The sequence below is a fragment of the Maniola jurtina genome, chromosome 20 (genome assembly GCF_905333055.1).
Source record: "Maniola jurtina chromosome 20, ilManJurt1.1, whole genome shotgun sequence".
Lineage (NCBI taxonomy): Eukaryota > Metazoa > Arthropoda > Insecta > Lepidoptera > Nymphalidae > Maniola > Maniola jurtina.
In genome coordinates this window covers 530,605-547,079 of record NC_060048.1, presented here as the reverse complement: position 1 = coordinate 547,079, position 16,475 = coordinate 530,605, and the positions used below count along the sequence as shown (strand labels likewise).

Here is a 16,475-nt window from a genome sequence, read left to right as displayed (position 1 = left end):
AGAACATTATGGAGAACTCTTAGGCATGCAAATTTCGCACGATGTTTTCCTTCTTCCTTAAAGCAAGTGATAAATAATTAATTTCTTTAAAAGCACATTATTCAAAAATGGTAGAGGTGCGTGCCCGGAATCGAACTCCGACTCCCTTACGTCTTTTAACCACTATTCTATCACCGCATTAAAGCCAGCTAGCACCAGCACCAGCTTAAACCGGCTGGTTTAAGCTATGAAACTTAATTGATCTCCATTCATAATTTCATTATTCATCTTTTTGCCGGAAACCGGAGGTTCTTCGAAATAATTAGTATTGTTTGTGAGAAGTAGGTGTATATCAATCTAGGTGCAAAAGTCCTTTTAAATTATTCACTGGCTAATACACTCATCAAAAATGTTTTTCCATTGCCATAATGGGATATCGCAGGTTTGATTCATATGCGTGACAAATATTTCTGATTGTCCGAATTTTGTCGAAATTCTTACCTAAGTGGACAAGCGACATCAAACGAGTCGCAGGGCGCCGCTGGATTCCGGCGGCTCCCTGGCGCAACACTGTGGCGTGTGAAAGTCTCTACTAGAAGTCTATGTCCAGCTGTGGACGTCTGTCGGTGGATAATGATGATAATGATGACCTAAGTTAGACAATGAATGAGTTATGAAAATAAAAATGTAATATGACTTGACTTGATCCCTCTCCCCCCTTGAACCCTCTGAAGATGATGGGGTGTACCTGGACGAGTGTCCGACACTCTGACCTTTCACATCATCATGATCAATCCATTGCCAGCCCACTACTGAGCACGGGTCTCTTCTCAGAGTGAGAAGGGTTTAGGCCATAGTCTGCCACGCTGGCCCAATGCGGATTGGCAAAGTTCACTTTGAAAACATGGAGAACTCTCAGGCATGCAGGTTTCCTCACGATGTTAAGTGATATTTAATTGATAACTGAAAAGTTAAGATGCGTTCCTGGGACCGAACCCCCGACTTCCGATTAGGAGTCGGACGTTCTAACCACTAGGCTATAACAGCTTCTGGTAGAATTAGGCAGAATTCACATAACTTTGGGAAAATAATATATGTACCTACCTATAGTATTTAGTGTACATTAGTGTAGATGAGAAAGTGGTCAAAAATAGCGATTCCAATAATCAGAGGCGCCACCGTGGTTGGCGATGATGCATGATGAATTGATGATGCGTAGCAACACTCGAGGTGAGAATAGCCATGATTAACAGATCAGCGCGCAGCGTGCCAAACCAGATCATCAAATTGATTCAGTTCTGATTGCTGTGCGTGTGACGAATCTGGCAAATTACGGCAATTGCATATGGCGATGATATCTTTCTATTTTATTATTACTTTCTATTGTAGCAGTAAGGTTAGCCGTAATAGTCTAGTGGTAAGACGGCCGCCTCTTCGAGAGGTTGGGGCTCACGGAACCCTAAAACCCGACTCACATTTATTTTTCCCGGTTTTTAGGGTTCCGTACCTCAAAAGGAAAAATGGAACCCTTATAGAATCACTTTGTTGTCTGTCTTTCTGTCTGTCCGTCGTGTCTGTCAAGAAACCTATAGGTTACTTCCCGTTGACCTAGAATCATGAAATTATAACAAAAGTACAGGAATAAATCTGAAAACCGCGAATTTGTGGTCACATCATTTAAAAAAAATTAAAATACTTATGTTTCAATTTTCAAAGTAAGATAACTATACCAAGTGGGGTATCATATGAAAGGGCTTTACCTGTACATTCTAAAACAAATTTTTATTTATTTTTATGCATAATAGTTTTTGGTTTATCGTGCGAAATGTTGGAAAATATACCCGAGTACGGAACCCTCAGTGCGCGAGTCTGACTCGCACTTGGCCGGTTTTTTTAATTCCATCCGAGTGAAGCCGGGGCGGCTCAGCTAGTAGTTTAGATGGGTATTGGGTATAAGTAGATGGAATTAGGTTTTAGGGGAAATGAGGTAATTCACCTATCTTTAGAAAATATTGGTGACGCAGTGGAATGACGGATGAGTCCATACCTTACTCACAATGTGGCTTATCTGTTATTCACACCTGGGAAATGACCGAATACCTCGTATCTAGACTTTGCTCCTCAGACATTACGTAAATCCTACTTTTTAGTAAGTGCCTACCTAAGTTTGAACTGTGAATCATTTATTACTATTTTATTGATTTATCAAATTAACAAATCAAATAAGAATTATAATAAGTAATAAACAATAATTACCTACATGTACCTAAAACTATAAAATAAACTTAAATCTAATTTAAAACTAAAAATTTATATTAAATTAAACTGAAATAAATTAAATTATCTCTAAAACCTCATCGAGGTACCTATTGTACCCAAGATGTTAGCAGCATTGCCCCTTTGGATGGCTAAACTAATTCTTTGTCCATGGTAGCTGGCAGCTCTTGGGCCCCGGTTGACTCGATAACCTCGAGAGCTCGAGCCCCCGGATCCCTGGCCCCCAAGGTCTCCACGCCAAAACGCGCAAATATGAAGCTCCCATCGATGTTTTCATACTTGCGCCTCTTAGCCTACGGGCTAAGAGGCGACCAGCGGCACCGCGTACGTGGAACACACCATGGAGGAAATCGCCTGAATGTGGGATGCTAAAATGTCTGCACACGTTGTATAATATGATAATGTGTCCCGAAGTACCTACAACTTAGTTTGGTACACTTGGGTACACAATATAACTGCCGTAGAGTCCTGGCTTCTAAACTAGAAAATCCCGTATCTTCAGGGGCAGTGCATAATAAAAATTAAGGCAGATTAAGTAGATAAGAATATCTTATTTCTACCCACCAGTTTATTAGTAGAGTGGAGTTTTCCCCAAACGTTTGAAAGCATCCGACTACGCAGCAGGCGCCGGTGTGAGTCAAGTGGCTGGTGATTGCGTGATTGCCCTCGATTGCATGATTGCTTCTCGCGAACGATCCACTCGCCACTTGGACACATCCTGCTCGTGCTCACGTGCTCGCCGGCGCACGTAGCACGCGCGGTACTTGCGCGTTGCTATTGTACTCGCCCGAACTCTACCTGTGTGGGTTGAATAGATCCTGCTAATTATTATAAATGCGTAAGGCGCCATCTCAACGGACGAGACAATCGCGGCGATAGTCTCGCCGTGTGACAAAATTCGATACAAGCTATCGCCCTGTTACAAAGTAACAGTCCGTATAAAGTTTTGTCACTCTTTTGTCCGTGGAGATGGCGCCTAAGTAAGCATATTTGTTGCTTTATTCTTCAATCACGCCGCAACGCAGCAACAGATCGACGTGATTTAATGGTTCCGTACTTCAAAAGGAAAAAATAATATAGGATCACTTTGTTGTCCATTTGTCTGTCTGTCAATGTCATAAAACCCTAGCTATCATAGATTTTAAACCTCTACAAAGTTCGTTTTGCGGTTCGTTATTCTTACCGATTTACTTCCGCTGCAGTACGGTCCCTCGTTGCGAAAGTCTGACTCGCACTTGGCCGGTTTTTGCAAGGATGGTAGGAGAATTCGGCCGTGGCTAGTCACCACCGTACTTGCCAAGCGATTTAGCATTCCGGTACGATGCCGTGTAGAAACCGATAAAGGGTAGGCATGGGTTTAATAAAAAACTGCCATAGGTACCTACCCCTTTCAAGTAAGTCCGCTTCCATCTTAGACTGCATTACCACTTACCACCAAGTGAGAGTGCAGTCAAGGGCTAACTTGTAATACAATATGAAGAACATCTCTCTATTAGTAGGTACAACCTAACTTAGGTTACACAATGCACATGCCCTAATAACATAAAGGTGTGACCTACTGAGAGGTTATTTTGAGCTATTCCTGTACTTATGAGTAAAACATTTGCATATAAGCCTAGTACTCGCGAACCGGTTGCGTTTGTTATACCCAATTATCTTCCTCGACAGATGCGGGTTCGAATCCAGCCATTAACTGCCGTACTGTGTGGTTAGTTGGCTATTCAATAATTGCGTGTACCTACCTACCTATCTACTGCAAAGTCGCTGAATATCTATGTATTTAAATAGAAAATATTCTTTTTTTTATTATTCCGATGCAAGTAAGTCCATAACTAGGCTGCATCTCATTTGGTGGTAAGTGATGCAGATGATGGAAATACCCTTTTGGTTTCTACATGACATCGTACCGGAATGCTAAATCGCTTGGCGGCACGACTTTGCCGGTAGGGTGGGAACTAGCCACGGCCGAAGCGTCCCACCAGAGCAGAACAGAGATTTCGAAATTATGCTCGCGATTTGATGTCTTTGGTTCTTAATAAACCTTTGGGAACTCTCTGATTTTCTGGAATAAAAAGAAGCCAATGTCACTCTCCAGGTTTTTAACTATCACACTGATCCGTTACGGCATGATTGAAGAACAAACCAACAAGCAAACACCTAACCTATTTGGTGAATGAGTTTTCATACAAAAACAAAAGCTCGGAGTATAGCTTCATATAAAGCAAAAGCCATGAGTATAGCTTCGAACATAGAATCTACAAGATATTGTGAAATAATGATATTGAGTGATTGTCTAATATCTACAATGTACCTATTTGTTATCTAACCGCTAACTAACCGCTTACAATAATAATAATTTAATCGATTTTTAAATAAATAACGATATACCTTGTGCAACTCGAGATATCGATGCGATGAATCATGAAGGACGTTGCGTTGTAGGAATTCCAATGTAGGTATAATACCTACTTGTATTTTCACCGCCAAAAAAGTTGCAAAGAGTTAATTCCGGCACGTCTCAAGCTTAGCTACGTATGAATGACATGAGTCACACTTTGGGCACAGTATCGTAAAAGTTTTCGCGCCGTTTTCGTTCTGATCCGCTTCCCGCTGTCAACTTTTGTAACCACGGAGCTGGTGGAGGGAGATGTAGCGAACGGCAGCTTATGTCGAAATCAACTGACCTGTTGCCCTGTAATCGACGCTCACACTTGTTCACTTCATCGTATCACCATGATCAACTCACCGCCGGCCCACTACTGAGAACGGGTCTATTCTCAGAATGAGAAGGGCTTAGGCTACCACGCTTACCTAGTCTGGGTTGGTAAATTTCACAAATCTTTGAGAACATTATGGAGAACGCTCAGGCATGCAGGCCGTGATATTTTCTTAGTGATAGGTACTTTCGTTTTCATTGATCTTACTAAAATATATTATGAAACTAGCTTATGTCCGCGACTTCCTATCCTCGTGGACTACACAAATTTCAAATACACTTTTAGTCTGCGTCATAATATGGTTTCATTTGGTGTCAACAATTATTCTGTACTGTAGTACCTACTGTATTGTTTTTTGTAATATTGCAGAGCAAAATAATAAAAAATAATAAAATAATGCCCTTTAGCCCGATCCCGTACATTAGTTTAACTGACTATGTGTGTCAGTCAGTCAGGGACCTTTTAATAATAATCATAATCAGAATTATTACTGTTTTGCCAGAGTATGGTACATGCAACATAATATTATTATTTACATAGGCATAGAACTCTTTATATCATCCGTATAGTATTCTGCCAAGAATATTATATAGTATTTAGACTTAAATTTCCAGCCGCCAGCTCCCAGACTGTGCTATCAAGACAAGATGTGAGTTGAGTCATTTCCGAACGTCCTTGCGGGTGCAGTACCTACCGTGTCACGGCTCCACGCACTTCCACATGGTTCCACGTTTATTCACATGCTGTGTCACTTGCAACTTTGTCTGCCCAAGCGAAGTTGTTTGGAATTCGCGCAAGTGTGAGCGCACTCGATTGACCGCTGGTAACTTGAATGATTTTATTGCAGGTTCCAATAAAATGAAATGAGATAAAATAAATAACAAACAAACAATGACGAATAAAGTGATTATTTCTTACTATGGAAGAAAAGTAGAGTTTATTAGAAAGTAAACTTAATTACATTTTACGCAGATAATCATTTTGATGAATCTGATGACTTTGTAAAAGCATTGACATCGATGTCACAGTTCATGAAAGGGAACTTCTAACAAAAGGACGAGTTCTTGACGTCACTGGCAGGTAGTCCTAAAGTAGCCTTATATGTCTTTGATTTTACGTCACCATAGCCACCATAGTCACCATAGTATTTGACATATTGTCGTTTCAGGATTAAACCGAGAGTTCCTTCACTCTAGTTCACTCTGTCGATGTCGTCAAGCTTATGGGGATGCAGATGTCTAATACTAAGAGAACCATACAAAGGAAGGCATGTAAAGCAAAGAAAGAAAGAAGCTCACAAAGAAAGAAGTTCGATTTTTAAGGCTCCGTAGGAAAATAAGGAACTCTTTGTCCGTCTGTCGGTGTGCTTCAGTCAAATGATACGTAAACTTGTATAATATTTTCAAGTTTCCTGACACATTTACCTTTCCGTTACCATGACGTCACCCTCTGTTCCGAATCGTCATCGCAGGATTATTCCACTCTCAATATTTCCTAAAACACGAAAGTATTTCGGAGGGATTAGTCAAGTAAATATGAACATTTCTGTAGGCAGGCGCGTAAATACCTCATTACGTCCCAATTAAGGCGTTTAATTATACTAAACAATAGTTTCTTTAAATTGGAAATAGTCATTAACATAATTGTTTCACAGAGCTCTTGAACTTTAAAGGAAATAGGTACTTAGTACGTAATGAACTGCGTCTTAGATGCACCTTGATTTTGATGAGATAGTTCGTCATATAGACAGAAAGACAATAATTATGCTACTTTTTATCCCGGATTTTTTTAAATCTAAATCCACGCGGACGAAGTCGCCTGTATCATCAAGCACAGTTATAAAATCTTTTTATCGAACAGTTTATATAGAACCTGCAGTGTTTATATCGAGTCTGCAGTCTGCACCCCTACATAGTCGAAATCCCACGGACTCGTACGAAGCGATTTGCTTCCTCGTTTCTAATACGTACTTCTAGAATATAGAGCCTTTCCGGCTTCCGTTTTTCCCGCTAGCTCTAATATTGGTACCTTCAAAAGAAGAGTAAATACGGACCTTCGAGTTGGTAGTCAAGCGTAAGTTCTACAATAGTACTTATAAAATAAAGGCGCTTCCCGCTGTCTGTATGTACGAGTATGTATGTATGTATGAACGTGTAAATCTTTTAAACTACGCAGCGGTTTTCACCAATAGATAGAAAGATTCAAGAGGAAGGTTTATTGTATTAATTTGTAAAAATATGAAGATAATTGTTCAAGGGTAACCTCGAAAGACAACTGGTAGTGTCTAATGAAAAAAAATGCGGTAAACATTGCATAAAAAGACATCGTGCAGTCAAATTATGCACACGGACACCACATTAGTATTTACTATTTACGATGCACCCATGCGAAGCCGGGGCGGCCCGCTAGTATAATTATAAAAAAATCTTCCCAATACGCAAAAGCAGAACTTTCTTCTGAAAACCTTAATAATTAAACATTGGAGTAGCAACTAAGGTAGAAGCGAGCGGACAGGAATCGATACAGCCACGACCCCCTGTAACGCGATCCGCTGTGGTCGGAACTGAACGGTACATCGGGGCACATCATAGACAAGCGAGACCTCTATGGTGGAACTTGCCGCGTGTTACAACTCCTCAATTTTTTTAGGGTTCCGTAACTCAAAACGTGAAATCCTTATAGGATCACTTTGTTGTCTGTCCGTCTTTGCTTCTGTCGTGTCTGTCAAGAAAACCTACAATTTCCCGTTGACCTAGAATCGTGAAAGGCAGGTAGATAGGTCTTATATCACAAGTAAAGATGGGGACGTGTCTAACAACCAACAGTTTGTACTTTCGTATAATATCTACCTATCTCTGACTGACTCTTAGGTACACTGAATAAAGTCGTTTAAACCTTGCCACCGACTTCTGCAAGCAACGTCAAAAATAATATTCAAATGTGAGAAATAACTTCAGACCAAAATGCCTTGAATTCTTGAGCAATATTGTTGGCATACAAGAAGCTAAGTCTTGCGGCAACCACCCAAATGGCAAATATTTCATTGTTAGTGCCGCTGCCGAACTAACATTTCAAAGAATGCTTTTAGTGCATGCTTACATATTTCCTCATTACAAAATACTTGCTGTGTTGTTATTTATTGCTGTTTTTGGTATGTTTCGAGTTTTGTTTGAAATATGGTCACGGTCTCGATAAATCTATATGTATTTATTTGCCGGTTTTATCCGAGGATCTTATTTTCTTTTTATAGAAAAACAGCTTCTTAGTAGGTACATAGAATCCTCTAACTCCTGAGTAGGTTTATTTAAATTTATTTGTCAAAGGGAAATGCCGAGTCGAAAAGGGGGTTTTGGCCAAGGTCAAGCATCAATGTAAGAAGTTATGGACATTATTTTGAGACACCAAAAATAGTGCTTTTATCTATGAAAAAGATCTTTTGTGAGAATTGTTTAAAAATAAACAATGTTCATTGAGTTTCTCTTTTAATCTAGCTTTTAGTTCCGGATGGTTTCAGGTAGGTATACCTACATATATTTTCATAAATGCGCCGTATATAAGAAGCATTATTTTAGTTACTAAACAAGTGTTGTAGTTTTTACCATAATCTTGGCCGAAAATTACTTTAAGAATTTGTAACAACCCTGCGAACAGCTTATTGCTGAAATTAATTCGTACAAAGCTTCCGTGAACTCGACGGACCGTTCGAACGTTTGTCAAGATGATGAAAAAAAATATATGCTATTAACTATTTGGTACAACATATTTTTTACCACCAACAACTACTCACTGGAATTGATAAAATTCGATGGATGCTAAATATCGACTAACAGTGGATCGATAGTTACCGGTCGATCGATGGTTCGTTGGATCAGGTGAGTGCAGCAGCGTGACGCCACCTGTGCGCGGCTGCTCCGGCGAGGGGGTCTGCCACACCATATCCAATGATAATGCCATAACTCATTACCTCCGACCACTGTGCGTGCGATATTATACGGCGATGATGTTTCATTTTTTTAGGGGGGAAAATTTTCTGCAATTGGGTTATACTAGATGATACCCGGGACTTCGCCTGCGTGGATTTAGGTTTTTTAAAAATCCCGTGGGAACTCTTTGCTTTTCCGGGATAAAAAGTTGCCTATGTCAATTTCCGGGGTGCAGGCTATCTCTGTACCAAACATATAAATCGATTAACGGATGGGTCTTTAACAATGCCGTGGGAACTGTTTGATTTTCAAGGATAAAAAGTAAATGTCCTTCCCCGGGATGTAAGTTAACTCTGTACCCAACAAAATCGGTTAAACTGTTGGGCCGTGAAAAGTTAGCAGACAGACAGACAGACACACTTTCGCATTTATAGTATGGATTATAAACCGTGAAGCGGTGATAGCCTAATGGTTAAGACATCCACCTCCTATTCGGGGGGTTGGGGTTACCTCGTACTCTTTAAGCAATATAATATCTCGCTTTAACGGTGAAGGAAAACTTCGTGAGGAAACCTGCATGCTTGAGATTTCTCCATAATGGTCTCAAAGATGTGTGAAGTCTGCCAGATTGCACTTGGCCAGCGTGACAGACTATGGTCAATCCTTTCAAATTCTGTGAGGAAACCTGTGCTCAAAAGTGGACAGACGATGGGTTGATCATGATGATGATAAGGGTGCAAAGGCAGCCTTATCACGTCGTGATTTCCAAACATAAACTACACTGACTGAAGTGAACAAAACCATCCGGCCTATTAACTATTTATTTAAGTCCATTTTCAACCCTTACTAATGCGGTTAAAGGGGTAAAACCGACCCCGACGTTTGTCAATTAATCACACGCTAATACCCCCTAACGATGTGACGTGACGAGTTCATTAGGCCCGCCCCGGCTGAAGGGTTAATTGTAATTAAATTTTCAGGGGTGCGGTCCCAAGGTCGACGCGCCCAGAGGGTTGGGGTAGGTTGGGGATCGGTTTGTCTGTTATGCAGAAAATTAGCAGATAATGTATAGAATGTGTACGGTGTTAGGTTCCGTTAGTTTTAAAAGATACATAGGTACTTACCTGCATACAAATATTATAAATACGAAAGTGTTTCTGTCTGTCTGTCTGCTACCTTTTCACGGTTTAACCGATTCTGATGAAATTTGATATAGAGTTAGCTTATGGGGACGATTATAGGATACTTTTTACCCCGGAAAATCTTAAGAGGTCCCACGGGATTCCATGTAATTGATATGGACAACTTTTTATCCCGGAAAATCAAACACTTTAAACAGTTTCCACAGTGTCTTTAAAAGCATAAATCCACGCGGACGAAATCGCGGGCATCCTCTTGTAAAAATAAATTAAATTTAGGTATTTTAGATTATAATAAAATTACGAATATACTTACACTAAGCTATTAAGTACCGCTTGCTATCTATTTTATACTTACTGCCTATTCATTAGCTTAAAATCACTTCATAGAACAAGTTAAAGGCGCAATCTGCATGCTAAGCTATTACGCTGTTACACAACAGCTCGTAACAGCTACTTAAGCTGCTCGGCCACGGGTCAGCTCCCAGCGCGCGGTTCCGCGTGTCTTCCGCCTGCCATTATATGATTATTCATCTTTCCCACCGTACCTCTGCAACAGGGCTGCCACATTCACATTTAAAATTTTAAAAATGCATGAAATAAATGAGGACGCGTTTGCGACCCTCGCAGCTTTATTTGATGTTAAATTATCACTATTGCCTTTTTTGAAAAATTAATGATTAATTGGATTAGACTTTGATTTGATATGATTTGATTTTAAATACTTTCCTTGCATGTCGTCGTTCGTTGCATATGGTTCGTTGCATAAACGAGAGGTTCAGGGGTCTATTCCTAGCTGAGTCAAGCTAGAAATTCGTAATTTTTTTTCCCGCTACCGGCAAAGTTTAGTGAACTTTGGCCTCCTGTTCGAAGGCTTAGGGTTCGATCCTGTAACTTTCAGAGTTATGGAATGAAAACATCGTGACAAAACCTGTAGGTACGTCTCTGAGTTCTCCATAATGTTCTCTAATGTAGCTCACGTGGTGGACCTTCTCATTCTGAGAGGAGCCCCATAATGGTTCAACAACATAGGGAAATACGTTTCCCTACTACTCTCACTAGGGAAATGTGTGACAGCCCTACAGTACCTATTCAATGAGGAACGCTTTCTCAGATCACAGGACATGCTAACTGTCGTGTCGCATAATGATAACAGTTTATACGCTCTATGGGGAAGCAATCCAATTGTACCCACTGTACTTCTTTACTCTGTATTGCCATGCGTGCTCCTAAACCCTGTATTACAAGACTCGTAATCATAATGAATCAAAGAGAACGCTCGGTTGAGCTTTTTTTCTATATTATTAGATTATTGACATCAATCATTTTAACCCATCGCCGACCTACTACTGAACACTGATCTCCTTTTAGAACGAGAAGAGTTGACCACGATGACCACGTGCGGATTGGCAGACCTGTGGATTTTTGAGAACATTATGGAGAACTCTCAGGCATGCAGGTTTCCTCAAGATGTTTGCTTCACCGTTAGACCAAGTTATATTTAATTTCTCTAAGAGTTACAGATGCGTGACCGGGATCACACCAATGACCTCTGAATTGGAGGCCGATGTTTTAACCACTGGGCTATCGGCATTCTTACTTTACCTACTCTAAATTATCATGCATGTTTCTTTTGTTTCATCTAGACTGCATCGTTATGTTAAATGTAATTTTTATAGATTTTAACAGGTTATTTAAATAAATAAATAGGCATTTTATCAAAAACATTTTATTCTCTTGAAGTTACAAATAACTTAGAAACTTTACGTTATATTTACTCAAGTTTTACAATAGTTACAGTTGATCATTTTACACTTAGGAGAAAAAAAAAAAGAAATAATTACATACATTTTTCATTTAAAAGCCGTGGTAATTAATTTTAAGTGGAATTTGGGAGATTTCTAGCAGGAAAATCTTTCTAGTTTTTTTGAATACCTTTTCTAGTTTTACTTAAATTATAAATATGTGGATGCAATAAATAAATAGTATATTGTGTTTCACAAGTTATTACTTATTTTATATAAAATAGGAAGCATATAGATTGAAATCCTGTTTACAACAAAAAAAAATATCTTCACTAACCATATTTTCAGTATTCGCTATTAATCATTAGTTAATGTTGTTGAGCCACAAATGTAATACATAATTATTGAAAAATATAAATATGGGTATGAAGAATACATGATAGTCAAGGGATTTTATGTATTGTATTTTATATTGTCATTCTTTGCAGTTAAGTGAAGAAATTCTCATTTTACATACAGATTGATGTAACTCATACGAACTAACCTTAAGGCAATCTTTAATCTAGCTTAAATTATTACAACGTATTTACAATTTGAACACACAATCCTTACAAAAATGTATTACAAAATAATACAAGGCAGTTTTGTACTGAGTCTCTTTACATTTTCATAATAATCTTTTATTTACTACTTAAATACAAACCCTTACGGCTAAGTGGCAAAGTGGGATATGTCCTAAATTAAACGTTTTTCTAACACGATATGAGTTATACGTATTACAAAAGCTTAGATCAGATACGTAATTTAATTTAGCAAGCATTAAATATGTAATTTTTCGGTAATTTAAAGCTGAATTTTCGACCACCGAGGTCGATTTAAACCCCTTTTGCAAAATATTTAATGTTTGCAAAAAATAACCCTTTTCGATATCCGTCAATAGAAAAGGTGTACCCCATTGAATGCGATGGCATTCATCGACGGATTAAGTATACAATTATAGAATGAGATAAATTTGTTCGAAATCCTTTAATTTCGCCCTTTATGCTGAAGGCATAATGTCCGCGTGTATGTCAAAACATGGTTACCGACATGCGCCTGCGTTTGCCATCTGCTTAATATATTATTTGTCAATTACACCCCTTTTCCAAGGAAGACAGTTTTCTTACATAATGCTATTTATAATACTATGGCATGTAGGGGGGCTACAACAACTATGTATAACTCTATCCGCGGAATAAAGTTAACATAGCACTCTCTCTGTTACGTAATCCATACTAATACCATATGAATGGTAGAGACAAAAATCTTTGAGTCAACAACCAATCACAAATTGTTTTCAAAAACATTCCAAATTCAATTCGAAAATGTTTTCAAAAAAATTCGAAATTCAATTAGAAAATACCTACAATTTCGTTTGTGATTGGTTGGTGGCTCAAAATGGTTGGCGACCACTGAGATTTTTGTCTCTATCATTTGTATGGGATTACGTTACAGAGAGAGCGCTCTACTAACTTCTTTTCGCGGATAGAGTATATCAAAATTATCAAAAAGTCAGTCTTTCGCTCGGAGGTTGGTGTCACTAGGAGGGAGGCACAATGAGGAGCCAAGATCACGAAATGATGCAGTTCTTATCGTGTTGAGCGTTCTTCCTCTGTCTTTCTCTCTTCGCACACGCCACTGCGTCGTTCGGGACATACGATATCCTGACTCCACCGTACGCTCTTCTCGTAGGCAAGGTATACGACTCCGTCGAGGAAGACGACGAAGAGCAGGTACTGCAGTAGCTATTTGCGTCATCATCTCTGACCTTCTCTTTCTTGACCGGTTCGTCAGGCTCGAAGGCTTCATTGTCGTCCCCACAAAACCTGACCGTTCTACCTCCTCGAGGCTTCCTAGCTTTGCCGTCAACTAGGGTTAACTCGGGCATTGATGTGGAATGACCAGGAGTGACGACAGTTTGCGCTTCTACTGGGTGAGGTGGCTTCCAATTTGAATCGGGAACGTCATTTATTTCCTCGGAAGTTGGGGACGGTTGTATTTGATGTTCCGTCATGGACTGTTCTAGCCTGAGATCTGCTAATGCTCTGTCTAGGCTGAGGCAAGCGTGTGGCGGCGGTGGGTGTGGGGGCGGGGTTTCTAATGCCATGGAACCGCTTGGCTCTGAATCGGCATCTATATTGTGTGGTGATGGTTCTCTCTGCGGCGATCTACTGGTTGGTGATTTCGGTGACGGAATCCTTCTAGGTCGAGGCACTCGAGGCGGTCGCGGCCCGGGGCCTGAGGAATCTGAGGGTGTGGGAGGTTCACCTTTGGAACACGCTATGGAACAGAATATAGCTCCTTTTCGAGGTAGGAAGGGGCGGCCTAATAAGCTCGCTCGACAGGTATGGCAAGCGAAGCACCGCTCTGTCGCGTGCCAGTGTTGACCCTCGTGGGACATCTGGCCTTGGTCGACGCCTATGGGCTCGCCGCACGCGTCGCAGTACTCCGCGAAGCAGTTGTCGAAGCACGGCAAGCAGTAGGGCCTCGCCTCCCTCATGATGTAGCGCTGGCCGCCCAGCTGCTTGGCGCACTCGGCACAGGCGAAGTGCTTCATGTGCCAAGCCCTGCCCTCCGCCTCCGTGCACTCGTCTGCCAGGATAATCTGCGAAAGATACACTCCAATTAGGCAACAGAAAAATAAATGACCCGCGTAATGGTCGTATCGTATGACAGTGGATAATAATTTGACTTAATTCGGCCTTAATTACCCTCTTGAATACATTGTGAACTTTTTTGTGCAATGTTTAGAAACGATTTAATTTTTTTCATACACAATTAAGCAACCATTAATGAAAGATGTTCGCGTCGGCGGCAAGGAGATTGCATAAATTACTGAGGCGATATTAATCATTAAAAATTACTACGTGATGCCACCGACTTCGTCTTCGTGGATTTACGTTTTTTAAAATTTCGTGGGAACTCTTTGATTCTTTGGGATAAGAAGTAACCAATATCTATCCGTTTCCGGGATGCAAGCAATCTCTTTATCAAACAGATGATGCCCGCGACTTTTTCGGTGTGAATTTAGGTTTTTAAAAATCCTGTGGGAGCTCTTTGATTTTCCGGAACAAAAAGTAGTCTATGTTTCCCTATACAGAAAAAGCTTCCTTCTCTGGGATGAAAACTATCTATGTACCACACAGACAGATGGGCAGATACACTTTCGCATTTATAATATTAGATGGATATGTGATTCTTAATTAATAGGTGATTATGACAACAATGAATTTTTATTATTACTTATTGGGACAAAGACCTGAAGGTATTGACGTCACATTATACGTCATATACCTAAACTGTTCATAGCAACTATAAAAAAAAATTAAGTGTTTTAACTTGAAACAACAAAATCTACGATCGAGATGCATGATGATATTATAATATTATTTTCAGACTATACCTATCTATACAAAAAAAAAACCAACTTCACTGTTTTAAATCGCTGATTACAAGAATATTTAATGAACGTAATTGTTCATTAATTTTATTCAAGCTTTCCCAAAAGATGTAGTATTTCTCGGATGTCATAAACGCCGTTTAATGTTGACGATCTCCGTGGCGCAGGGTAAGTGCTGTGGTCTTATTAATGGGAGGTATCGGGTTCGATTCCCGGCAGGGGTTTGGAATTTCATAATTTCTAAATCTCTGGTCTAGTCTGGTGGGGGCTTCGGTCGTGGCTAGTTAACACTTAGATTTAGCGTACCGGTACGATGCCTTGTAGAAACCAAAGGGTTTAATAAAAACTACCATACTCCTTCCATCTTAGGCTGCAATATTACTTACCACCAGGTGAGATTGCAGTCAAAGTCTAACTTCTACCTGAAAAAAAAAAAAACCCAAGCGTCCAATCTCTTTGAGAGCCAATCAATCCTTTCAACACTAATAAAGTGACATCAAAATCGGGTCAGCTTCACCGCAACGCTCAGTCAGTCCCCCTCTAGTTAATCCATATTCGGCTCGGCTAATTAATTAGCCGGTAAACATGGCTAATTGGGCTTTGTACGCTATCAGTAGGTTCAGCGTTCGACCCCAGGAAAGTTCCCCGGACACAATGGGTTCCCACGTCAGGTTATACATTTCGTACGTTCGTTAGTGGCCTACAGAGTTATTAATATTTAAAACGGTACCTGTCGCTAACTGGCTGGCGCTAACATTTTGAGACGTCTGTGTTTTTGAATTTAGTGCGTGTTTTGGGCGTGTTTTTAATGATAAAGAATATCAGTTTGGTAAAAAATTTCATTAATCAAACTACATTTTAAAATTTGTTTTTTTGAACGACTGCCCAAAAAAAAAGATTAATATTTTCATATAATATGTACCTGTATGTGAGTTTTATTTCATTATATCTTCTAAATGTCTGAAAAGATTTGGATTATGGGGAAACGTTACTTTAAATCTTCCCGAATGACACCTAATGGCTATAAATAAAATAAATAAAAAATGGTAGCAAAGTTATGTTTTATATTTTTTATGTTGAAATTTTTTATAAGACTTGTAATTGCTCTACTTATAATTAAAAATATTCTCGTATTCCTTAAGTAATTATTATTAATATAAATACCTATATACCTATGGTTAGTTTTGTAACAATTTCGTATTTATGATATGGGTAATGATAAAAACTTTTCTAATATATTTTGTTTTTGCTACAAT

General features: G+C 39.5%; 1 protein-coding gene across 1 annotated transcript in view; it reads right to left on the bottom strand.

Moving 5' to 3' along the window:
* Positions 1 to 13,198: 13,198 nt before the first annotated feature.
* The window catches only part of LOC123875907 (protein espinas-like), a 172,824-nt gene continuing 169,547 nt past the window's right edge, over positions 13,199 to 16,475 (bottom strand). Inside the window, exon 7 of the mRNA XM_045922000.1 lies at positions 13,199 to 14,424. Within this exon, the coding sequence (XP_045777956.1) occupies positions 13,390 to 14,424 (1,035 nt within the window). The 3' untranslated portion in view covers positions 13,199 to 13,389. The remainder of the gene's footprint in view (positions 14,425 to 16,475) is intronic.